Source organism: Capsella rubella, unplaced genomic scaffold (assembly GCF_000375325.1).
Source record: "Capsella rubella cultivar Monte Gargano unplaced genomic scaffold, Caprub1_0 scaffold_5, whole genome shotgun sequence".
Lineage (NCBI taxonomy): Eukaryota > Viridiplantae > Streptophyta > Magnoliopsida > Brassicales > Brassicaceae > Capsella > Capsella rubella.
The window spans coordinates 11385153-11411358 of record NW_006238919.1 but is presented as its reverse complement, the minus strand read 5'-3'; the positions used below and the strand labels follow the sequence as shown (position 1 = coordinate 11411358).

At 37.0% G+C, this 26206-nt stretch overlaps 6 protein-coding genes across 8 annotated transcripts; 4 read left to right on the top strand and 2 right to left on the bottom strand.

Annotated features, from left to right (window-relative positions):
• The first annotated feature begins 37 nt into the window (after positions 1–37).
• Positions 38–3953, top strand: LOC17885668 (phosphatidylinositol N-acetylglucosaminyltransferase subunit GPI1). 3 transcript variants are annotated; one of them, XM_023783384.1, is made up of 10 exons: positions 38–180; positions 560–737; positions 857–1219; positions 1311–1451; positions 1535–1644; positions 1742–1963; positions 2237–2731; positions 2957–3351; positions 3443–3536; positions 3627–3953. In XM_023783384.1, the coding sequence occupies exons 2-10, from the start codon at positions 567–569 to the stop codon at positions 3754–3756; spliced, it is 2121 nt and encodes a 706-aa protein (XP_023639152.1). In that variant the 5' UTR covers positions 38–180; positions 560–566; the 3' UTR covers positions 3757–3953. The 3 variants fall into 3 exon arrangements, with proteins under 3 accessions (XP_023639152.1, XP_023639153.1, XP_023639154.1); XM_023783385.1 differs by having other exon boundaries at positions 39–180; positions 1538–1644; XM_023783386.1 differs by lacking the exon at positions 38–180 and having other exon boundaries at positions 648–737; positions 823–1219.
• Positions 3954–4636: 683 nt separating this feature from the next.
• LOC17887532 (cysteine-rich and transmembrane domain-containing protein WIH2) lies at positions 4637–5680 on the top strand. The gene is made up of 3 exons (XM_006292048.2): positions 4637–4762; positions 4939–5149; positions 5384–5680. Exons 1-3 carry the CDS (start codon positions 4726–4728, stop codon positions 5427–5429), a joined length of 294 nt encoding a protein of 97 aa, XP_006292110.1. The 5' UTR covers positions 4637–4725; the 3' UTR covers positions 5430–5680.
• A 1960-nt stretch (positions 5681–7640) lies between these two features.
• LOC111830482 (H/ACA ribonucleoprotein complex subunit 4) lies at positions 7641–9644 on the top strand. The gene has a single exon (XM_023782456.1). It carries the CDS (start codon positions 7707–7709, stop codon positions 9420–9422), a length of 1716 nt encoding a protein of 571 aa, XP_023638224.1. The 5' UTR covers positions 7641–7706; the 3' UTR covers positions 9423–9644.
• Positions 9645–9951: 307 nt separating this feature from the next.
• Positions 9952–13183, top strand: LOC17886173 (triacylglycerol lipase SDP1L). Its single transcript, XM_006292181.2, has 3 exons — positions 9952–11785; positions 11865–12008; positions 12129–13183. The coding sequence occupies exons 1-3, from the start codon at positions 10364–10366 to the stop codon at positions 12972–12974; spliced, it is 2412 nt and encodes an 803-aa protein (XP_006292243.1). The 5' UTR covers positions 9952–10363; the 3' UTR covers positions 12975–13183.
• Positions 13184–13646: 463 nt separating this feature from the next.
• On the bottom strand, positions 13647–16160 carry LOC17887545 (regulatory protein NPR6). Its single transcript, XM_006292670.2, has 2 exons — positions 15587–16160; positions 13647–14732 (listed from the first exon to the last, which is right to left on the bottom strand). Exons 1-2 carry the CDS (start codon positions 16058–16060, stop codon positions 13800–13802), a joined length of 1407 nt encoding a protein of 468 aa, XP_006292732.1. The 5' UTR covers positions 16061–16160; the 3' UTR covers positions 13647–13799.
• Positions 16161–24221: 8061 nt separating this feature from the next.
• LOC17885181 (lysM domain receptor-like kinase 3) lies at positions 24222–26066 on the bottom strand. Its single transcript, XM_006292145.2, has one exon. It carries the CDS (start codon positions 25799–25801, stop codon positions 24419–24421), a length of 1383 nt encoding a protein of 460 aa, XP_006292207.1. The 5' UTR covers positions 25802–26066; the 3' UTR covers positions 24222–24418.
• Positions 26067–26206: the final 140 nt, after the last annotated feature.

The window sequence follows — 26206 nt, the reverse complement described above, 5'->3', positions numbered from 1 at the left end:
CTATATTTAAAAAAGGCCGAGATCAATTTTGTAGGCCGAACAGCCCATTGTAAAATATAGTCTATTGCCGCCGATTTTACTTCCATTTCTCCGCCGTTCGTCTCGTCGCCGGAATGTATCTTTCTTCCGGTTGCTGAATCAAGCGTCACCTTTAGACTCAAAACTCTCCTGAAACTCAAGGTTCATCTAATAAAGCCTTTTCGTGATTATACAAGTAGCGAATTAAGTAGAATTGATGAATTTCTATGGCTCAGATTTGTATTTACAAATCTCGGTTCATCGTTCCGATCGTCAATTGCGCTGTAGTTAGTTGATAGTCCCCGTCGTATCTTCTCCGATTTAGTAACGATTCGAGTATCCCTCTGGGTATTAACTGATTTTACTTGACTAACATAGTTCTCTAGCTCAGATTGAAGTTGTGTTCTTAGATCTATATACTTACTCTCTTTTCTTTTGAAATTGTCTCCTGCGTTATGTTTGCATTTTGAACTGTTTGTCTCCAATTCTTATTGATCTGTCGTTCTCTTTCGTTTTGCATTTTGGGAATTGTGTTGCACAGAGCTGAAATGAAGAGAAAATGTCGGATTTGGTTGCCTAAGCAGCTCGCATCAACTGATGGTTTGAGTCACAGTCTATTGTTTGGGTGGTTCGTATCCCATTCCTCTTTTTGTCTTGACGTTGTTGTGGCCTTCATCTCTGATGAGAGCTCTTTGTCCAATGGAGGATCTAAGTTCCAAGTAATAACTTCACTTCACAATTTTTTTTCCCCATCGTGTTTTACGAATTTTTACCTACCCTTTTCTCTTGCATTTTGATAAACAGTGTAGGCGACATTTTCCTTTGTGATTTATAACAGGACGTACTCCATACAACAAATGAGAAGATGCCTTCACCTTTACGGGATAAGGCAGCATTTACGCTCCTTGGTCGTTATGATAAATGCCTTAATGCTAATGGAAACTCATCTCAGATTGTAACAGACAAAGATGTGTGCAGTAAGGCCGGAGCTTATGGTGGTCCTTGCAGTTATAGCAGTCTAAGCTGTGGTTGTAATAAGGTTGATGGCTTATCAGAGGATTTCTGGAAAGATTCTGTGAGCAGTCACTGGATTCACATGGTGTGTGATTCTTCGGAGCATAGAATAATGGAATTTCACTCAAATTCTAGACTGCATCATGTACATTGGAATGGGGAGATTGTGTCTCAATGTGATGTCCACGTATGTAAGTCATGATGTCTTTCTCCTGTATTGTTCTTTTCTCTTCCTATACGCTGCCAGTATTTGACTCCTTGAAACACCAACATGTCAGGTTATAGTCTATGACATTCCAGTGTTTGGTTCTCACCATTTCTCGTTAAGCTTTTGGAACTCTCCTCTTCAGACAAAAGCTCCTGTTAAGAAACCCAAATGGGTTGATGATCTTCACAATAGGCAACCTCTGAATGAAATGGTTAAGAAGTTTCAAAAATGCTTCTCTTTGTTGTACTGTTTCTTTCTTGACGAGTTGCTAATATTCTCTTGTTCTTACTTAAGCAGGAAACTGTGATTCTTTCCATAAATTGCGCTTCAGCTGCCAAGATTGCCTATAAAAAGATATCCACGCCGCTAGAGACTCCTTCACGGAACTTTTCCATTAGTTACCTGTAAGCACTTGTGATATTTTATTTGCCTTGTTGAGTTCTTCTTTTTCGTTTTTGTTAGTTGCTCTAAATCTCTAACTACTTGCATCTTGCTTTTCAGGATATCTTCTTTGACATGGCGATCACTCGCCATAATTATAGGCTCTTTATCAACTATTTTTTATAGCCTTATCCAGTTATTCTGTTTACTTTCAAGTTTTCCGATTTTCTCATTGGTACATATCGCATCAAAGAGGGTACTCAAAAATACATGGATCAACTTCAGAATACGCAGTTCTCAGATCTTATATTGGCCAAACTTCCTGGAGGAGAATGATCTGATGTAAGTTCAATCATATACCAAAATTTGCTTCTTTAGTCAAATCTGTTCACGTATTCTGTTTGCACTTGGCTCGAAGTTCCATCTTTATATATTTTTGTTAGCAAGGAGTAGATGCATACTAATCTCTGGAAATAAAAAGTTTAATTCCTGATATCTTCATGCACTGCATTTCTCATTTTTCCAAGAAGTTTCACACAAACCGTTTGTCCCTGGTGTGTTCATGATTTTGAATTATGCTTATTGATTTATGACAATTTTTCTGGATTTCACAAGGTCCATATCATGTGTGGAACATGCAGAGAAAGCTGCACTGCGAAGGCATTCTACATGGTCGGCCATGGCTGTTGATCTAATTTTGGGGAACTGGATTGGTCTATGTCTATTGTTTAACACCGAATCTGTCTGCTCATGGATATTCAACTTTGCAAAGGAGTTCACGAATGGTATTTTGCGGTCTGGTTGTGTTTGGTTGATGGGAGTTCCAGCAGGTTTTAAGTTAAACACAGAATTGGCTGGAGTTTTAGGCATGGTATCTCTTAATGTAATCCAGATATGGTCTACTCTCTGGGTATTCATGGCTTCTTTCATTTTTTATTTGATAAGAGCAGTTGCCATCCTAGGAATTACTTTTGGTGCAACAGTATCTGCCGCATTTGTTATAGATGTCATTACTTTTGCAACACTTCATATAATGGCTCTTCATTGGACAATCACACTTGTGTACTCTCACCAAATTCAAGCTTTAGCAGCACTGTGGAGGCTTTTCAGGTAATTTGAGCATTAAATTCGCTGAGTTTTTTCATTAGTGAATCAGTTCCTAGGATTATTAAATGTAGAAGCAGGAGGAGACATATTAGAATTATACTGTTTTACTTTTAAAATTCTTGAATCCAAAGAAACTACTAATTATTGTCTCATCTTTTTATCTGCTTACTGGTTTTGTTTATCTCAATTCCTTAAACCTTATCTTGAATTCTTCTTTTTTTCTTCCAGAGGGCGAAAATTAAATCCTCTACGTCAAAGGTTAGACAGCTATGGTTACACTGTGAAGCAGCATGTAGTGGGATCCCTTCTGTTCACTCCTCTTCTGCTTCTGTTGCCTACAACTTCAGTTTTCTACATATTTTTCACCATAACGAGCACTACAATCAACTCCATATGTATGTTGATTGAATTCTCCATCTCTGTTATCCATGCAACACCATATGCAGAAATCATGATTTGGCTGGTTAGGCGTAAAAGATTTCCTTCTGGTGTTTGGTTTGAAATGGAACACTGCGGAGAGCATATCCTTGAATCTTCCTCAAATCTAATGAGAGAACATAATATTCCTTTGAAGACACCATCTCTAATGGTTTCCAATCTTCGCAGCAATTTTTTAAGCTTAGGTGAACCTTCTGGCTGAGTCAAATGAGTATTTGATCTGGATGCTAGTGTTGATATTTAATTTTTGCTGACACTATATGTAACATATTGCAGGACAAATTCTTTTGCCTCACTATACAACAATATTTTCAGGAATATCAGCTTCTTCTCTGACTACATCAGCTCGCGGAGTCCTCAGTGGGAAAAGGTGAATTTAAATATGAAATCGATCTCAAATTTTAGCCTCTCTCCCTCTGTTTTTCAAAATGATTTACCATTGTGTTGTCTTTTTGTCCAGAATGCCATCAAAACTGGGGCTTGATCTGCCTCCTCCAAGGCCATGGATGCACATGCCATTGAGAGAGTACTGGATGCTGTGCCATAACTCCATCGTCTCATCTGTGGCAAATGGGGAATTCTCCAATTGATCATCTAGCGTTTTAACTCCACCATAGACATTAGACACTCTCTGATCACTAGGTGACTCGTTCGTTTAACATTGGAAAACATGTTATTTGTCCCTTTATCCTTGATTTGTTCATCAGCTCTATTATCTCGGGTTTAGCTATGTAAATTCTTTTGTTGGATCTATGAAAAAAAATTAATGATTTTTTATATCAAATTATATTGCTTATAAAATATTAGTTGCATGCCAAAAAATAAATTAATTAACTTAATATTTTGTTTTTTTCTACTTTTAAAAAATTGATGCATATGAAAAAAGTAAAATAATGTAAAATGTTGTAAAATAGTATAATAGTATTTTGTGAATTAATGGATACCAAAAAAAAAGTTTATTTGACAAATTGACAATAAATTAAATTTAGATTAGATATAAGAAAAATGAAAGAAACAAATCTTTTTTATTTAAAAAATAAGTAAATCAATTTATAAAACCTAAATCAAATTTTTCTATTTTAATCACTATGAGGGAAAAAAATATAAAGTAGATAGATTGAACCTTTAAGTCAAAGATAAAAAATGTAACAAAAAAAAAACTGTAAAGGAAAATAAAATTTGGATTCCCTTCCCAAAAAGAAAATTAAAATTTTAAAAACATTCCAAAAACTAATTAGATATACTTTGAATCTGAAAGACCTAAAATAAAGGTTAGTAATTAAATTAATACATTTGATTTGAATAGGACGTGGCAAATATTGATAGGGTAACCGTTAGAAAGAGAGAGAAACAAAACACCCTTTTCAAAACAAAAAAAAAAAAAAGATAAAAAGAGAAAAAAAACTTAAATTCGTGTATAAAGAAAACGCGGTTTTGCTCTTCTTCTCACTTTCTCTTTTCTGCTCATCCCTCCCTTTAAAAAGATCCCACACCTTTTAACTCTTGTTTCCCAGAGAAAACAAACTAAGTAGCAGCGAAGAAGAAGAAGAAGAAGTACGATGAGTCAACCTCCAGTTGGTGTTCCTCCTCAACAAGGTCCCTCTCCAGATTCTTCCTTTTGTTTTTAATATTCACTCCTCCTCTTTCGTTATTATTCATCCGCTTTTTCTTGTATATAATTTTGGTGATTTGTTGTTGTTGTTGTTGCTGTTCTGTGTGGATGGATCTGATTCTGAATTCTGAATCCGTTAGCTGTTTCTCGATCTGAATAGGTTATCCACCCAAGGATGCTTATCCACCGGAAGGACCACCCAAGGACGCTTATCCACCTCCGGGACAACCCTATCCTCAGCAAGGATACCCTCCTCAGGGCTATCCTCAGCAAGGCTATCCTCAGCAGGGTTATCCTCCTCCTTATCCACCACAGTACCCTCCGCCTCAGCAACAGCAGCAGCAGCACAGTCCTGGTATGCTTGAAGGATGGTATGTATCTTTTGCTCCTTTTTTTTTATGTTCAGATCTTTTCTCATGTCTCCCTTTTTCATAAATCTTCCATCTGTTAGTGTTGATTTGAGTGGTTTTTGTCTCTACATTGCAATTCTGACTCAATTTCAGTGTAAGATATGACTAGAAGTGCTTTGATTTGATTGTGAGGCATGTTGCAGATATTCAAAAAGATGTGAAATGATCAGTAATGATTTGCTTTTGATTTTGCAGTCTTGCTGCTCTGTGTTGTTGCTGTGTCTTGGACGCTTGCTTCTGAGTGCTGAGTGGAGATGTCTCTTCCTTGAAGCTGGGATATTGGTTTACTGATGATGATGATGATCTCATATTATTATGAATCTCTTTCCTTCCTTTTATTTTTCTTTATTGCTGAACCCATTCATAGACTTGTTTCTTCTGCCTTGTTAAGTTTCTCTTATTATTAGATTATTTGGATTTGTACATGGTTGGGAGACCCAGTTTATTGTTACAAAGTATTGGCTTATTATATACCGCTCCTTCTTTCTTCTTCTCATGGCTTCATCTAATCTTGCGTCGTCTTAACAAGTATGATCATTTCAATACCCAAATTACACAATTTGTGAAAAAATGATAACAGAGTCGCAGCTCTACTTGCTTCTATAGAAAACATACGATCCACACAAAGCAAGTAGGCTATTTAGAAATCTAGCGAACACTCTTTAATTGGTGGTGTTAAGATCATCCCTTTAGTAACAGCCAATTCTGATAACCTTGAAAGATGAACTCTACTGAAGACATGAATCCAAAAAAGCAGAGTATAGTAGATAAATGACATTATTGATGATGTATATTGATTGTATAAGAGGCACGAGAGGAAGGAGGGAGGATTGTATCTTAAAAAGCTATAACAAATCACATATCATCTTCAATCCAAAGTGGCTTCGTGTTCTTCCATGTTTGAGACTGATGATGATTAGTAGTGGTCTTTTCACGTACAAGCTGAAGAGACAAAGAAGCACGAGTTTTGTCAATCACTACCAAGCCATCTCTCTTTTGTTGGGATTGGGTCTTGTCCACCACTTTTGGATTAGCAGCGACAAGGCTTGTACTCGGAGGAGAAGCTCGTGGGTAGAAGAAGTCGGTCGGGAAGAAACTGTATTGAACTCCGGCCATTTCTTTCTTTAACTGCTTTCTTCTCTCTCTTTTGTCACTTCTTATTAGGTTTGTAGAAATAATATGTTTCTTTGTGAAAGGACTATTTATTGGCGAAAAACAGAGTGAGGGAGAAGAAGGCAAAGGCTGACTTTTACACTTGTGGGGGTGTAAAATGTAACAGATTTAAACAACGGGGTCTGTTTTTTTTGTTCCTTTATGCGAATCAGTAAGCGTAAATAAGGATATTCGGATAATATATAATTCCACAAGATTTAGGGGCGGTAGTTGATTTGTTAAAGAATGTTAGAATCAAACCACAACACTTCACTCAAAAACATTTTTTAAATATGTGTGATAAATTTTTCATGTGTTTGAATAGCCACATGATTTTTATTATATATGTAGAATCATATACCACTCACTATATTCTCCCATACTTAAATATTTCTGTGGTCAAAAAACTCACGCACGGGCACGGTCTTGGTTTTTATAAATAATATAGGGATTGTGTTCTTGTTACACATATGTACGACTCTCATACTAAAAGCACCAAGCGTTATTCATGCCTCATTTCTCATTATATTAATCAGTTTTGTTGTTACGAGACCGCCCAACGATAGACGTTGTATCAAGATCAACGATCATCTTTATATAATAAACATTTCCTCTCATGAATCATGCGATTGTGAACCAAAATAACATTCTATAAAAGTAACAAACAAACAAAAATGAACATAGTTGTCCCTACTCTCTCGTATCAAAGAGAAACAGTACACTAATTAAAGTTTGCAGATATAGAACTGAAAGCGAATATAGTGGATTCATGGTTCATGTAGTCTCTACCTACTCTACTCTAGCTAGAGTTTGGACTTTTGGAGATTGGCGATAACATTGCTTTCATTGCTGTGACATAATTTGCATTATATTTAAATCAAACTACATACATATATCTGATATCAAAACATTGAATAACGCATTAAGTCAATCACATTATCAACGACTTCCATAAATCATAGGTGTTAGTTACAAAAATGCACTATTCACTTGGTCACTTATCGAATTTTTACCCCTACTACGAACTGTCTTTACTTTGAAGTTTGAACTGATGAAAGGTCTTTAAAATTAGTCATTACCTCACAAAATAACCAAAAATAAAACAGAGTACTTACCAATATATGGACCTCGCTAATTGGGGTTTTAAACCAATTGAACTTGTATGAAAGCCCAACTAAAATTTTAAAAACCTAACTAAAGCCCAAGAAGGGTATCCACCTTCAAACTTTCTAATGTCATCACTGTCACCTAAAACCCTAAAAAACCCTAGTCTCTTTATAAGTTACCAATCAGTCGTCTTCTACCTCTGCTACAAACTCTTACGCCTCCTCCTCCATTTTTCAAAAACCCTAATTCAGCCGGCGCCATGGCGGAGGTCGAAATCTCACGCTCAGAGAAGAAAAAGCACGTCAAGAAGGAGGAGAATGATGCCGCCGACACCGGAGACTACATGATCAAGCCACAGAGTTTCACTCCAGCAATCGACACTTCGAAGTGGCCCATCCTCCTCAAGAACTACGACCAGCTCAACGTCCGTACCGGTCACTACACTCCAATCAGCGCCGGTTACTCCCCTCTCAAACGTCCTCTTCAGGAATATATCAGGTACGGTGTCATCAATCTCGATAAACCCGCGAATCCTTCTTCTCACGAGGTTGTTGCTTGGATTAAGCGTATCCTCCGTGTTGAGAAAACTGGTCACAGTGGAACTCTTGACCCTAAAGTCACCGGAAATCTCATTGTCTGTATTGACCGAGCCACACGGCTTGTGAAATCGCAGCAAGGTGCGGGTAAAGAGTACGTCTGTGTAGCTCGGCTTCACTCGGCTGTCCCTGATGTTGCTAAAGTGGCTAGAGCTCTTGAATCGCTCACTGGAGCTGTGTTCCAGAGGCCTCCTTTGATCTCTGCTGTTAAAAGACAGCTTAGGATCAGGACAATCTACGAAAGCAAGCTGCTTGAGTATGATGCTGATAGGCATTTGGTTGTTTTCTGGGTGTCTTGTGAGGCGGGTACTTACATTAGGACCATGTGTGTTCACTTGGGTTTGCTTCTTGGTGTTGGTGGGCATATGCAGGAGCTTAGAAGGGTCCGCTCTGGTATTTTGGGTGAGAATGATAACATGGTTACAATGCATGATGTGATGGATGCCCAGTATGTCTATGACAATTCCAGGGATGAGTCTTATCTCAGGAGGGTGATTATGCCTCTTGAGGTGATATTGACGAGTTACAAGAGACTCGTTGTCAAGGATTCCGCTGTGAATGCTATCTGTTATGGTGCTAAGTTGATGATTCCTGGGTTGTTGAGATTCGAGAATGACATTGATGTGGGTACTGAAGTTGTTCTTATGACCACCAAGGGAGAGGCTATTGCTGTTGGAATTGCTGAGATGACAACATCTGTGATGGCTACTTGTGATCACGGTGTGGTGGCTAAGATCAAACGGGTGGTGATGGACAGAGACACATACCCGAGGAAATGGGGATTGGGACCGAGGGCTTCGATGAAGAAGAAGCTTATTGCTGATGGTAAATTGGACAAGCACGGGAAGCCAAATGAGAAAACCCCAGTTGAGTGGAGCAGGAACGTGGTGTTGCCTACTGGTGGAGATGCGATGATTGCTGGTGCTGCTGCTGCTCCTGACAATGCTGTTGTGGAGAAAAAGGTTGAGGCTGAGAATGGAGAAGCACGTAAGCGTAAGCATGATGACAGCAGTGATAGCCCTGCTCCTGTTTCAACCAAGAAATCTAAAACCAAAGAAGTTGAAGGAGGCGAGGCTGAAGAGAAGGTGAAGTCATCAAAGAAGAAGAAGAAGGATAAGGGAGAGGAGAAAGAAGAAGAAGAAGCTGGGTCTGCGAAGAAGGAAAAAAAGAAGAAGAAAGATAAGAAGGGAGAGGAGAAAGAAGAGTTAGCTTCACCAAAGTCTGAAAAGTCTGAGAAGAAGAAGAAAAAGAAGAGCAAAGACACAGAGGAAGCTGCTGTTGATGCTGAAGATGAATCAGCAGCGGAGAAGAGTGAGAAGAAAAAGAAAAAGAAGGATAAGAAGAAGAAGAACAAAGACAGTGAGGATGATGAGGAATGAGATAGGGTTTCCGTTATGCTAGTACTCTTTTAAGTTTTGAACTCTTTTGATTTTGTGGTATCTACTGAGGAAAAAGGTGAGACAAAAGGCATTATATGCTTGTATTCTACGTCTCACTTCCGTTTACTTTTATCAGTTTTTATGTTTCTTATCTATTTTGTAAGGTTAGTTTCAGATTTAAGCAGATTCTCCCTTAGTTATATGACTCTGGTCTCTCTGATTTTGGTTCTTTCCCTTAGTGTTTGTCTGTTTGGCAATGAGGATGAGATTCAGTCTGATTGGTTACTGGTTTAAATTTCCTGACAAACGGGCCTTAAGTCTCTGTGTGTGTAAATTGGGCTGATTACGAGAAGTCCCTCCGTTATTGTCGTGGCTATAAAGATGATAATACCGAACTTATTTAATACGAACCAGAGATGTTTGAATTCCACGGGTTTATATTCGTCGCTACTCGCAAGTTTCAAAAAACAGAGACTATTTGTGCAAAAGAACAAATCTTAATCCTTTTTTAATTTGTCGTGTTCGCGTGTTTAGATTCCCAAAATTAGAAAGTATAAAGATTAGGTTGGGTCGTAGATCGCCATTTTTGTCTCTTAGCAAAAATGAATCTCAGGTTTCATTTAAACTAATTTTCTCTCTCTCTCTTTTCTTCTTCGTTGTAACGAAATCTTGGAAGGCTCCATTATACATCGGAATCTTTTCTTTTTCAATGTTATCTCACAAATCCCTATGCTTCCCATCACTTGATGTCTCATCTTCTTGCTCAATTTCATTTCCTAGAGATTTCTCGTTCTGTTTTTTAATGGGTTGATAGTTTAGAGAAAATTGATCTTTTGATTCTTCTGATCCTGGCTTTACACACAAAAATCCTGTCATCTGGTTCGTTTCTTAGTGCCATCCTAAAAACCAGTGATTAGGTTCTCGTCTTTGAATCAGAGACAATGGATATAAGCAACGAAGCAGGCGTTGATGCGTTCTCAATTATAGGACCCACGACTATAATCGGAAGAACAATTGCCTACAGGATCCTGTTCTGCAACTCAGTGTCTATATTCAGACACAAACTCTTTATAGTTCTCAAGTTTTTCCTAAGAGGAGGTAGGGTTTTACTATCACCATTTGTGTCCTTACTACATCCCAGGAATCCACAAGGGATATTAGCAATGGTGACCACGATGGCCTTTCTATTGAATCGCTACACAAGCCTAAAAGCAAAGGCTGAGATGGTTTACAGGAGGAAATTCTGGAGGAACATGATGCGAGCTGCATTGACATATGAGGAATGGTCTCATGCCGCAAAGATGCTGGATAAAGAGACTCCGAAGGTGAACGAGACAGATCTTTTTGATGTGGAGCTTGTGAGAAATAAGCTTGAGGAGCTTAAGCATAGACGTCATGAGGGATCTCTCAAAGACATTATCTTCTGCATGAGAGCTGATCTTGTTAGAAATCTCGGAAACATGTGTAACCCTGAGCTTCACAAGGGAAGGCTTCATGTGCCGAGACTAATTAAAGAGTACATCGATGAGGTTTCTACACAGCTTAAGATGGTTTGTGACACGGATACTGAAGAGCTTTCTTTGGAGGAGAAACTCTCTTTTATGCATGAGACTAGACACGCGTATGGAAGAACGGCTCTGCTTCTGAGCGGAGGTGCTTCTTTAGGGGCTTTCCATCTTGGTGTGGTGAAGACGCTTGTGGAACATAAGCTCTTGCCAAGAATTATAGCTGGTTCAAGCGTGGGTTCCGTAATGTGTGCAGTTGTGGGGACAAGGTCATGGCCTGAGTTACAGAGCTTCTTTGAAGGCTCTTGGCATGCTTTACAGTTCTTTGATCAGATGGGAGGGATCTTCACTACTGTGAAACGGGTTATGACTCAAGGCGCAGTCCATGAGATCCGGCATTTACAATGGAAGTTGAGGAATCTCACCAACAATCTTACATTCCAAGAAGCTTACGACATAACAGGACGGATTCTAGGGATAACAGTTTGTTCCTTGAGAAAACACGAACCGCCTAGATGTCTGAATTATCTGACTTCGCCTCATGTTGTGATATGGAGTGCAGTGACTGCATCTTGTGCTTTCCCTGGTCTTTTTGAGGCTCAAGAACTCATGGCCAAAGATAGAACTGGAGAGATTGTTCCTTATCACCCACCTTTTAACTTAGATCCTGAAGAGGGCTCAGGAGAATCAGTTCGGCGCTGGAGGGACGGTAGTTTGGAGATGGACTTACCGATGATGCAACTCAAAGAGCTTTTCAATGTCAACCATTTCATAGTCAGTCAGGCCAACCCTCACATAGCACCCTTCTTGAGGATGAAGGAGTTTGTTAGAGCTTGTGGAGGTCGATTTGCGGCAAAGGTATGTATCCATATCTATCTACACGTAACAGACATACTCATGATTCATTACCTAATTCGATCTCTTGACCTTTCCTAAGCTCGCTCAACTCGCGGAGATGGAAGTGAAGCATAGATGTCATCAAGTACTAGAACTCGGGCTTCCTCTGAGAGAAGTAGCTTCCCTATTCGCTCAAGAATGGGAAGGTGATGTCACTATCGTCATGCCAGCTACTTTATCTCAGGTAAGCAAAGCCTAATCGCTGCAACAATGTACCAATTATTCTAACTAGAAAATGCCAAAGAACATTCAATTCTTGTATTGATTTTCTATGTCCTTTGTACTGTGTGTTTCCGGATTTCAGTACTTGAAGATCATACAGAACCCAAGCAACGTAGAGATTCAAAAGGCGGCAAATCAAGGAAGGAGATGCACCTGGGAGAAACTCGCAGTCATCAAAGCAAACTTTGGGATTGAACTAGTCCTGGACGAGTGCGTCGCCGTTCTTAACCACATGCGCCGCCTTAAACGCAGCGCTGAAAGAGCCGCTGCTTTCTCCGCCATCTCTTCCTCCCCACCATCTAAACATCTCTTGGCTGGAGCCAACAGATTCAACGCCTCTAAACGAATCCCTTCCTGGAACTGTATAGCTCGTCAGAACTCATCCGGATCCGTCGATGATGATGTGCTCGCAGAAGCTTCACGGTTGTACCAGCATATCGTGGTTGGATCCGGGAAGAGTAGTAATAATCGAACCAGCAACTTAAGCCATTCGTATGAAGCAGGAAGCGAAGGAGATTCTCCAGAAGCTGAAGATTGGACGAGATCTGGTGGACCATTGATGAGGACATCGTCAGCTCAGATGTTCACAGACTACGTTCAGAATCTCCACGCCGCTGATCCTGAACAGACGACGATTGGAGACTCCGAAAGAGCTCCGGAGGTCGAACTGAACGTCGCTGCTTCTTCGTCTTGCAGCATCACGGTTGCGGAAGGGGATTATCTTCAGACGGGAAGAACACACAACGGATTAGTGTTGAATCTCGTAAGAGGAGAGAATTTGAGGATGAATCAGGATGATAGCCAAAACGACTACGATGAGTCTCCGGAAAGCGTGCAACTCGATTCGCCGGAAAAGGACATTATTGACGGAGAAAGCTCGGCGTCTGAGGACGGTGAAGATGCTCAGGCGAATCTAATCCACGAGTGACTCTGTAGAAGCTTTGACTGACCAAAGTCAAGAGAAGGACTAGGTTGCAAAATCCTAAACAGTTACTTCAAAATTTTGTAGAATAGTCCTCCAAAATATGAAAAAATATCAATTAGTCTTGATACTGTTTTAAGATTCAAATTTCACCAAACAAATTTTGGTGTTAATTTCTTCTTCTTCATTTTTCTTTGTCATTTTTATTTTTGTAATTTCATCCCTAAAAGAACAACTAGGGACCGCCATAACAAGAAGTATTGTTCATGTGTTCACCGGATTATAAAAAAATTGTAAAAATATCTTCGTAAATGGGCTACAAAGTTACAAGTAATTCTGATCATCATCTGTCTTTTGTCTTTGAATACACTAATGTCAACATTGTAGTAGAGGTGATGACATTGACACTTCCACAAATATCGGCTTTTCTTTTCGTTTCCCCTTTTTTCTTTTGGGTTTTTCCTTTTGTAGATCATTATAATATTAGCCAAAACAAAAGCCAATGTTATGGTCTCGATCGGTAACATGCATTGTTTAAATATAAAATCCAACGACCGACTTTTGTATAAAGATTATACATATGTGATATGTCGACATGTAACTCAAGATCTTTCTCCATCTATATGACCCTTTAGTTTGTGTACTTCTTCACCTTTCAATATCTCCTTCCACTCTCCATGGAAGTAACGTTTTAAATTTACTCACCGCGAAAAAGGAGACCATATATAACGACAAATTAATTAGATATTGAATATGTTTATCTCTTAAGTCTTAACTAAAGGATGATGGTTATCAAAAAAAGGATGGTATAATATAGAACCATATAAAGACCTAGAAATGATGGTGGTGGTGATGATGATACATTGTTGACGGGTCATGATGATGATGCATACTCATCCCTTCCCTTTGATTGCTACTGTCATCCCCAAGATCACGAGTTGTGGCTCCAAGATTCAGATAAACCAATCTTGAATCCAAACTACTTCCGCTCGTGTGTTCGTCTTTCATCCTAGGGTAGATCACTGTGTTGTTATCGTTACTGTTATTGTTCCCTTCTTCTCGTGATATAACCAATGCCGCGGACTGGACCAGCTCGAGACAAAGCCTGAGCTTATTAGGCTCAATGTGAGTCAATCCAGGAATTGCCCCCTTGAACAAAAAATCCGACGTTAGGGTTCTAAGGATGTCGAGAGGAGTGATTCCATCCACTGTCTGGACGTTTGGGTCGGCGTGGTGGTCGAGTAAGACGGCCACCATGTCCGGAGAGACCATTTCGGCTGCTATGTGGAGAGCCGTTTTCCCTGTGGGTCCTGTTGGATAATTTACATCGGCTGCTCCAAGCTCAAGAAGTGCCTTCACAACCTCTCTACTACAATTTTCAACCGCGTAAATCAAAGCTAGGGACTCGTCAAGATTGAGTCCTTCTCCCATCACCATTAACTTCACAAGCTCGACATCAGAGGAGTCTAATGCACGTCTCATCCTCCTGATCTTATGGTCCTCGATGTCTAAAGCCGATGTTAGATCATGGTGGTGAGGCATTAGGGAACGAAGAGGCATTGAAGATTTGAGACGGAGCTCCTCAACTTTGGCTACGAGTTCCATTGGGAGATGTTTGGCTAGAATCTCTTGTGGAAGACCGGATTTGGCGATTAGGTAAGAGCAAGTGGTCCATAATTGATGCATGTCTTGCTTTCTTGAAGCTATCAGCACTTTCATCACATCTTCAACGGAGGCTTTCTCCACCATACTCGTCAAATGTTTCTGTGAACAACAACAAAAACGCAACAGTTGGCTTTTAAAAATCAAATGTTGAATTCAAAGACGCTATATACCATTTTCTTCTTTTCCTTGGATTAATAGCATGTTCATTGTAATTAAAGGAATACTCGAAAGAAACCATATATGTCTCACAAACTACAGAGAGAAAAGTAAGATCAGACGACACTAGAAGAAAAACAATTGCTCATGCATGTCTTATTTCATTGTGAAATTAAGCCTATGGTTGTGGGAATAAAAGGAATTCGATATGAAAAAGGCAAATGCCTATGCAATAATAAAATTCGTTAAAGTTTAGACATTGCATGATCTGTAACAGCGGGAATGTTGAAAGTAAATCGCATACTCGCAAAACATGCGATTAGTAAACTCATGCAAAATCACAAGATGATTATGATGCCATGCCTCAATTTTTGGGGACTACTAGTAGAATCACTGTTATTATTCAAAACTATACTATTTCCAAAGATATCTTTTTAGACTTTTTTTTTTTATATATAAAAAAAACCCTTAAAAAGTTTACCATTTTTAGGAAATCGCTCGGTGTACAACACAACACATCAATCAATAGCCATCTATATCCGGAAAGAAAGTTGCAGTGGGTGCAATGCAAGCAAATCTTTAAGCTCATTTACACATGAAATCAAGGCAAAAACAACTCTTTATCTATTTTTATATGTGAGTATCATCAATAGGGCTTCAAAACTCAGCTCAACCGAAATAAACCAAACCAAAGATGGGTACAGTACTTTACCAAGATTAAGACAAGAATCTTTAACCTAAAGAGACATATCTTAAAAAACATAAAAAGACTTGATATAGTAATGTGAAATTGGAACCTGAGTAAGCAAGGCAAGCTGCTCTACGCCAAAATAACGAGCGGCTGCCAAGATATCTAAGGAGAGATCGACGGCAGCAGTGCAATGCGTGTGCCAACATCCTCTATCTCCACAATTCGATCTTGGCTCGTGCTTATGCGGCACGATTGAGACTTGACCACTGTATAAGAACTGAAGTAGAAGTAAGAAAACTTCGTAACCTACCGAGTTAACCGGTATCACTCCTCCTACTGCGGCTGCTCTGGCTCCTGATCCGGTTTGACTAGCCGGTTCGGCTCCGGTCTGTGAAGGATCAGATTCGCAGAAGAATTTGCGGAAGAAGAGGCTACGAGCGGCAAGGATGCAACGGTGAGCGTGGACTAGACGGCCTTCAACGCTGAAAGTAACATCGGAGAAAGCTTGACCGTTGATTAAAAGGTTCAGGTAATCCAACGACATAGATTTCAGAGATTCTTCGAAAGAACTACTGCTCATGGCTAAAAAATTTCGGAAAACAAAATTTAGGGTTCTGAAAGGAACAATGAAAAAAAGAGTCCTGTCCTTTTGATTTTCCTATGCTATAAGAAGAAGATGAAGAAGAAAAAAAAAAATCTGTGTAAAGCAAAAAAAGAATTGTGAGTGAAGAAGAGTCACAAAGCTTTTTATCTTTAGAAGCTCATGGAGGATACTATAGTGTGTGGAAGATGTGTTTGTGGGTATAGAATTATAGATAGATATAGAGAGAGAGACAGAGGTGAAGAAAGAGACAGAGATCTGAATGGGCGGACCGGGGGGTCTCAAATTAATTTATATTATAATGATTAATGTCGACGTGTGTGCTTTTTTTTTTTTTTTTTTTTTTGGCTATGAGCAATTGGAGTTTTCTAGTATACGATTATAGCTTTTGTAATCAGAATCAAATCAGAAATTAGAGTTTAGAGGAATGTTTACTCACATGGGAAGATGACAAAGTGGGAAAAGGTTTTGTTAAACATAGAAGTATGGGAACGAATCCATTTGGGGGCAATCAAATATTAAAAGATGATAAATGATTAGTTTTTGGATTAATTGGATTTTTAATACATTTTTGAAACATAATTGTAGAAGTAGTACATTCACTATTCATTATTAACAAACTAATACATTTTTACTATTTGAACACTATTTAGACACTATTAAAAATCCCCTTAAATCTAATAACTAAACTATTCATCAAAATATATTTGTTTTCTATAAAATTTTAATTGCATAAAAATCTATATTTTTTTCTCTATAATTTGATATGCATTTTTTTTTAATAATTTCAAATTTTTTTCAAACAAATTTTGATACGTACAGCTATCCTTATGTACAGTTGTTGTCGATGTACGGAAAATCATCCGTATAGCGGTCTATATACACGTATAATTTTATGTGTACAGATATTTTCTGGTCTATGTATGTATATTTGTTTATGTGTAAATATGTTTATTTGTAGTTGTTTCTCTTTGTACAAATATTTGATGTACAATAATATGTTACTGTACAGTTGTATGTCTGTACAGATATCTGAAATAGTAAAATTGTACTATTTTGCTAATTATGAATAGTAAATGTACTACCTTTACAATTATGTTTCAAAAATGTACTAGTTTGCCAACACACCCTTAATTTTTTTGCTTATAATTAAAAATTATAAAGAAAGAGATAGAAACTAAAGTATATAATAAGATGATTATGAGTGAATAATATCATTAGCTGCCGACTAACTAGACCCCAGAGTAACCCTATGTATCACGTAACACTTACTTAGTCGTATACATACATAATCACGTACTTTAATTTGTTGGCAAGGAAACTTAAACCAATATATGAGAGACCATTTAGCAACTGTCTTTTTGGCTTGGTTCACCGCATATGTGAAACCCAATCAACGACGACATAACATGTATTTGTGCATCCTCTTTTTGAAGGTCCTAATGCTAACAAAATGAGTAATTTCGATGCACAAAAAAAAAATGTGTTTCAGAAATATGAATATAAGTGGCTTTCAAATAAAATACGGATCATCATGATGATACATATACACACAATATCAACAAAAAATAATAAGAATTTTAGCTCTAAAGTGTGATATTATGATTTTCTAATTAACAAAAACTACTCATCGTTTCTTTGCTTAATAGTTAACAAGTTAATATGCATATCTCTGCAGTGTAGACATTTATGGAAGTATACACTGTTGAAGTCTTGGAGATGGACTATCAAATTTCGTAAAAATTATGGCTATCAACCCGTACGTTGATCGACAGATAACAAATTTATTAGATTCAGAATGTTTGTAGTTAAACACGAATGTTTGTAGTTAAACAAAAACTTGAAAAAATATAACATTGGTTGGTGCATTTATTATAACAAGGTGATGCAATCGAAATAATAATATAAATGGTGAACTAAAATGGTACATGGATATTTCGACCAGTTATTCTTAACATTAAAAGGTGATATATAGAATTGTTTTGGATCGGTCATATTTACATGTATAATGTTTTTAGTTGTGTATGTGCGTGTCGCATTTAAATGTGTGCCATCGTCACGTAATAGTATACGCGGCAAGACACGTCTATATATATGAACCCTTTATTTTGGTTCTTAAAGCATTCACCACATATATCGCTGAGAAAACAGACGAAACCATGATAACTATTCGAGCCCATATGTGCATGCGTATGATCAAGTTGTTAGTCTGATGAAGTATATGTAAAAGATGGGATAAAATGGTAAACTTGGACAGGACGGTGATGGATAAGAACATTGGCCTAATTCGTTAAGGCAAAACCACTTAAAAGTCTCAACTGTACTAAGTTAGTGAATGTGATTTGATGGTTTGGTGTTTGACCGTTGGTCCGTTTCTGACCGTCTCTTCTCTTGTTTCCCCACTTTTCATAATCTCTTTTATCTTTTCCACAAAGCTAATAAATTAGGAATTTGAAAAGAACAATAGATGATGAGGTTCTGACTTGGAAGTACGTTGATTAAATCAATCAAATGATTCATTAGATTACAAGTCATGTTCTCTAACCGAAACAAAGAAAAAAAATCATATTGTCCATGATGATACCTATGTTTGTCGTCGTACAAATTAAGGACCGGAAACAAAAATCATATAAAAGTTGTGAATGAAAGAAAAAAATAAAGAAGAAGATTAAAAGGAAACAATGATGGTACACTAGTGAACACAAAACTACAGCTTCGTTAGAGAGTACACATTAAGAGTTTGGTTATAAGCGGTGGTATATGGGTTAAAGCCTTGAGCTCAGAAAGCGTGGTAGAGTTTTGAATTAATCAGATTCGTTTTGACAAATTAATTGGCAGAACCAACTAGTAAATAATACAGATGATGAGATAGGAAAAACAAAAGTAGAAATAAATAAATGTAAAGTTTTAATAAAAATCGGTGGAGGAGAGTTGAAGAGCATGGGGATGCGTGTCAGCCGGGTTGATCGGGTCCTTCTGTCGGCCCGCTATATTGTTTTTGGTTTTTTTTTTGTTTTTTAAAGTAATCTCTTCAAATAAAATAAAAAGGAAGCACTATTATTCAAGAATGTAAATATTATTCAATCTAAATTCAAAATTTAATAACCCATATTGAGAATATGTGTTTTAACAACTAACAAGGTTAAAGTTGATTAAAATTCGTACTGAGCGGAAAATAAATACATAATTTAGTATATTTTATACAAATATATTCAGTCATATATGATTTCCGTTAAAACAATCAGCGTTCAATAGATGAAAAGTCTCAATTAAAGTATACCATAACATTCAGTTTCATGCAACAATAATGTTATTTTGTTGATTACAGTGAAAACTCTCTACATATGTTTTCAAGCATATGTTTTAAAATTATTTAGAAACTAAAAACAATAATTATATTTGGTTATAAGGATAGTATTCCCATCCGTCAATCTCGGCTCGGTCCTTCTCCACTGAAATATTCTTCAAATGGTACACTTTGAGGTCAGTCAGGAACACACGTGCGGGATGATAAACTCATATATATATATATATATATATATATATATATATATATATATATATATTTCCTTATGATTTCCATATTTTGCTTTGACATAAACATAGAGAAAGAAAGAAACTGTTGTTTTTTCCAAATCTGTAATATATTATGTATTTGTAATACACATGCACATACATATGCATATTGGGTGTTTTTTTTTTTTGGGGTTTTTTTTAACTTTGTGTTATATGGTTGAGAAAAAATAAAATATTAGTGAGAAAAAAAAGATGACAACACAGGAAGAGGCACTGGCAGTCGTATGATAAGAAAGAGATCCGATTTGACGTTTGTCTTGTCCTTTCACTCTCTCTCTCTCTCTTCTCTTTCAAGAAATTTTTTCCATTTTCTTGTTGTTTTCTTCGACCCACTTTTGCCATTGTAAATGTTTTTTCCTGCATATAAATGGTAAATATTAGTATAAAAAAGAAATTGTATAAAGATTCATATATATGTCACACTCACTCATATATAATATGGTTTAATTTCCTTTATTATAATGATTTTACTTTCAGTGGAATCCTCTGATGACCGGATCCTAGGGTTTTGCTTTCCGATATATTTACTGGATTTTTACTTCTTCTTTTTTCTCATTCACTTTTGTAAAATATTTTGTTTTATGATACACTGATTTTCGTAATTTATTTATTTATCAATAGAGATTCTTCTTAAATTAAAGATTAGTGAACCTTTTTAACAATTGACATGATATGTCAGATGATTTTGCCCATCAGATCAATCAGCACGGAAAATTCAATTACACATCTTAATTACTCATTACCGACATGACCTTTTTCATGTGATACTGTTTTTAATTGCATGCTAATCATTTGTTTTACTGAAAATCTCCCATAAATTAACTTACTGGGTTTTTTTGGGTAAAGTTAACTTACTAGTTTCTTTCTACTATCTTCTAAACAATCATGTGAGTAAATAAAGTGAACAAGTGAAAAAGAGAGACATGTCCATCAAACCCAATAGAAATCAATTTACGATCTCGGCGACAAAACGATGGTTGATGAATTACTAGCTAGTTTAAGTTAATTATTAACTGATTTTACGAATCGTCACCACATATATCAGACTATGATCAGTCATAGCTAATACTATTAATTACTTCCTACAAGAAAAAGAGCTAATACTTTTTTGTTATTATATATCTTTACTTTTTTATGTAATATAATTTTTTGCGAGTTGTAACCAGCTAAAAGTTTATCGTCAGTTTCTTTGATATACCTTTAATTTCATGTTAATTGCCATCTTACAAGATTAAGAGAATTATCTACAATTTCCCAAAAGGTTAAGTGCAAATAGCACCTAAATCATTAAAACTAAGAGTAGATAGTACTTTTTTTTAGTAGCCAAAGTAATACTCACTGTTCTTGAACAGTTAATAACTAACGAATGGGTAAGAACTACTAAAGAATATGGACATGTTTGAGTGTAGATTTATCTCTTTTGTACATGCCACACATGTTCAGATTACTGCATAACTATATGTTGTTATGTACAATTATTTCATTAAAATTAGTCAAGGCGCTTCTCGCATATATAAATGTGGGGATTAGAGCAATACATTTCCTGGGACAGGTAAGATTAAACTAAATACATGTCAACAAATATTATTGATGCTAAGAACATGTATCATGACATCATCAAGAACTAAAAAGACGAATTCTGAATTCAAGAAATATTAATGGTTCAGTAAGTCAGAATTTTATTTCAAAAAGTAAAGTTTTTCTTTTTATTTCAAAAAGAATTTGTAATCTGCCATAATGCTATTATTGGGGTCAAATGGAGACTTCTTTTGTGTTCAGTTAGTCAACGATTTGGGCCATATAATGGGTCATTCAATTAATAATTTCCTACATTAATAATATAGGTACAAAATTATACAAGAAAAAAACAAAAAAAACATTGTATATATACAATATACAAACATAACTTCTGTTCTACTGTCTTGAAATCAAATCACCTAGAAGAGAAATCTTTGTTAATACAAAGAAATTACTCGAGCTTTATCAATATTATAGACTGTGGTCAAATGCCAATAAATGGAAAAGAAATTAATAAAAAACCATCATTATAAATTTAGAATTCTCAAATAAATAAGGATATAAGTTTCTGTGTGGGGGAAGAAAGAGACAGGAAAAGCTGGAGCTTCCAGTTCTGCCGCTAAGTATTGTGGCATAGACAGAAGAAGTGGTTGTTAAGGATTTTGTATATTATGTAAATCTCAATAAAGAAAGATTTAAAAAAAGGAAGAAGACAGGCGGTGAAACAGTAAATTGCAGCTGCTCTTTTTATAGATAGAGGAAGAAGAAGATTTAAGAAGAAGATTTACTTCAACAGTTAAAAGTTAAAAAAAAGAAGACATAGAAGGAAATCTTTTAGAGTGGTCATGTAATCTGTTTTAGCAAAGGCTGTTATTACTCTATCTATCTGCACCTACTCTTGTCGTTCAAAGCTTCTCTCAACTTTCTAATCAATTGCATGCAAAATAAAATAAAAAAATGTGAACATGCATATATACTCGAAGTAATTGGTAGTATATGTAGAATATGATGTTTCAAAAGATAAGTCTACTTGTCTCTTGAAGTTCTATTAGTATATTTGATTTTTGAACTTTTTTACTGTTCAAAGTCTTGCCTCATTTATGAAGCTAGAGAAGATCTACATATCATTTAATTGTATCTGAAACGGTGGTTGTTCTGAAATTAAAACAAAATTTGATCACCGTTTCACCAAAGCTAAATTTATCCAGAGAGAAATTTGCAAATTATCCATTATTCATCCAAATATGCGTACATCACTCGAATATGATTTTTATACAACAACAACAAAAAAAGAAGCAAATTACTAAATAAATACAAAAATCAATCACTCTTACATACAAATCATTGACTAATTGCAGCAGCTTGACTTCCCTTTGATCCCATCTCTGTCCATTATCCAGCAAAAACCTTTACTTCCATTTCTCTCCAAAACGTCGTTTTTGCTTCCTATCAAAATATTAAGGTAAACGCTTAATTTACATGATATATATAATGGAATAATATCAAGACAAATAATCAGTTGAAAATAATATACACTATAGTTTCAGAATTTTCTGCCTTTCGTAAATCACATTACATTTTTTAGAATTACATGATAAATTACTTTTTTTTTCTGTCTAAAAAACACCCTAATACCTTATAGATATTAATGAACCGTGTTTATATTTTGACTAATCCTTATATTTACCTATGGTTGGCCTAAAACTTCCCGAAATCATTAAAATGCATCTTCCAAAACGCAGCCCTAACATAAACACAACCGAGCGAATTCGTCTTCCGGTATATATGTAACCACGTTTACAGTCTTATATACACATACAAGCATCAAAGATTATTGTTAACTAAAATTGATTAAGAATATTAGTATTGTGTGGCTGCTTAATTTACATCAGAGAATTAAGCGTCATCTTGCCTACCAAAATCAGCTCTAAAATATAACGCTGATAAAATGAGCACTTATATATGTTTATGTATAAGTGATAAGTGTGTATATGTATATATATATGTATGGGAGTAAGATTTTGTCGAGATGCAAAATGATTTGACAAGACAAGACAGTTTGTATGCTTTTGTGTGTGAAGTGATGTGTGATGTGGACTTGTGTTGACTTGACCTCTCATTCTCTTCCTTCTCCTTTTGTTTTCTTGAATCTATCTATCTTTCTATCTATCTTCTTCTTTTATTGTTCCACCCAAATATCAATTTATTATTTTTGACAGTTATTATTAATTTATACTTAATCTAACAAGATTCATCTTTCAATGCTCTATTACTCCCAACATGCTGCTAACTAAATGTTGAATCAATCAATCGATGATATAACATAGTATGGTCTTTTAATTAGAACCGATCAGTAATTATATTCGTTAGAAAACGATACATGGTTATGAGAAAGTTTTCTTGAAATTTTTTATATTTCCTTCGTAGAAGAAGACATGCCTCGTGCAAAATCTTCAACCAAACTATTTTCTTCACCTCTATTTTTTTAAATTGTTTTCCATTGAACAAATTAGCTCAGAGCTGACAATTTCAGCCAAACATCATAATTTGTTGTTTTTTTTTCATTATCATTTATTGCGAAAACATAGTTCATTATCATACCAAACATGTCTTTACAGAAGATGCTCATTTGAGCTGAGTAGCTAAAATAATGAAAAATTAATTGGGCCACACAAAGAGAAGAAAGCCCAGTTTCAGAGCAATTCAATGGCCCATATGTCTGTTAACTTGTTAGTTTCGCCTATGTTTAATAGTAGGGGAGAACATGTTACACCTCAAAATTCAAAATGACGTATCTGATAAGAACGAAATATAAAAGCTTGATTCTGATTAAAGTCAAAAGTTTTCTCTAATTCAAACTTCATGTAATATGAAGATTGGTCCCTCCTTCATATAAGTATGACTTAAAACATAAAAGCTCATCCATCGACACGATTCTAAAAGCAGATTCCATTACCAATCTTTTCTTCATCGTTTTGACGTTTCGAAACTGACATTGTACTTAAAATTTCATAGTTGCTCTCCATGCCCCCCACACGAACACAAATAAACAAATTGAAAAACTAGTAGTAACTTCAACAATCTTCAAACGAAGAAGAGATGTCGTAATTACAATTACAACCAGATCAAATGGTCAATCATTAATTTGTGAAAAATCAAAACAATAATCCTACTTACTAATTACTTAAAACGAATATACAAATTTCGAAAAGTTAAAAAAAATTGGAATAAAGAAGATTCGGCTCATCTGGGAGCGAAGGAGACGGTGATATCCGTCGGCCGTTTCATATTCGCTGACCATTTCTCCGATTCCAAATACAATTGAGATATTTTCCCGGCGACTCTTCCCATCTCCGGCCTATTCCCCGGTTCCTCCTGTACACAGTCCAACGCCAACCGTGTTAGTTTCTCCACCACCGTCACCGGAAACGAATCAACCAATCTCCGATCCATCCACCTTCTCAACCTCCCTTCTTTATCTCCGTCCCCTTCATCTATCGCCGCTGCCGCCGTTTCAATCACCGACGTCCGCTCGAAATCTCCGGTTGATTTATCATACCTGTACTTCAACGGCTCCTCGCCGGAGAGAAGCTCCAGCATCATGACCCCGAAAGCGTACACGTCTGATTTCTGAGTGGCGGTTCCCGACGTTTGAAATTCCGGCGACATGTAGCCTCTGACTCCTTCGAATCTGACGGCTCTGCTATCGGATCGCCTCGAGTTCCTCGATTCGTCTCTCTCCGGCGACATTTCATCAGTTTCTCCGCAGAGCTGGGCGGTTCCGAAGTGACAGATCTTAGCGTTGAAATCTGGCTCCGTCACGATCACCGCCGAGCTCTTGATGTGGTTGTGAACCAAGTAATCGATCTTTAAACCGGTCTTGTTGTGGATGTAATCGAGTCCGTGAGCTAGATCCGTCGCGATCTGAATCCTTGAAGTCCAATTCGATAAAACCGTGAAATTAGGGTTCTTGGGGTTTCTCAAGCAATCAGCTAGAGAAGCTCCGTTGACGTATTCGTAGACTAGGTAGATGTGATCGCCTCCTCCTCCGCCGCCGGATACAGAAGCGCCGAGTAGATTGATTATGCTTCCGTGGTGGCTCCGGCAGATATCGGAAAGACGATCTCTGAGTTCATCCATGTCGATTCTTCGTCTGAACTTTCTCTGGAACACAACTACTTCTTTGCCTCTGAGATTGCAACGCCACGAGGCTTTAGAGGAAGAGGAAGACAAGCGATGAGCTAAGAAATTGTTGGTGGCGGCACGGATCTCGGAGACGTTGTATATGTGAGGATTCTCAGGTAAAGATTCACGGAGACTAGCGAGAGACGTTCGACTAGCGACTGAGGCAGAAGCCGCACCGGAGGATGAGGTGGAGGAAGAGGAGGCGCCGGTTTTGATAGTTTTGTTAGAAGTCGAAGTCGTGGTGGTGGTGGTGGTTGTTGTTGTGCCGGTGGTGCTTGTTGACGGAGATCGTCTCGTCGATGGAGTATGGTGATGCCTCCCTTGCGATTGACTAGATCGTGAACGTGTTCGTCTTGGCTCTGAAGCATTGACTCCCATTTTGGTTTTGCACATTAAGACAAATGCTTGTTCGAATTGGCGGAGTAGTTCTTGTTCAGACATTAGACGGCGAAGAGAGGCGGACACACGGAGACCAGCGCATTCTAGCGGGGGCAGACGGATGTAGGCGTACTATAACGGACACGGATATAGGCGCATTCTAGTGTATTGGAAAGAAAAAAAAGTCTTCGCTTCTCTTCTATCTTCTCTCTTATGGGTTTGGTTTTTTTGGTCAGATATTTATATCAGAGAGAGATGCCTTTTTGCATCCTCGTAATAAAAAAAAAATTTTGATTAAAAAAACTCGAAATGGCCAGGTTTGTTTAATAATCCAGGTCGAATCTATGAGAAAAGACGGCGACTTAACATAGAGAAACTTCTTTGACTTTAAAATCACAAATTTTTTTATATAATATATAGTAGCGTCGTAGTCGATTGGTTTAGTGATGTAGATCAGTTATTGTACAA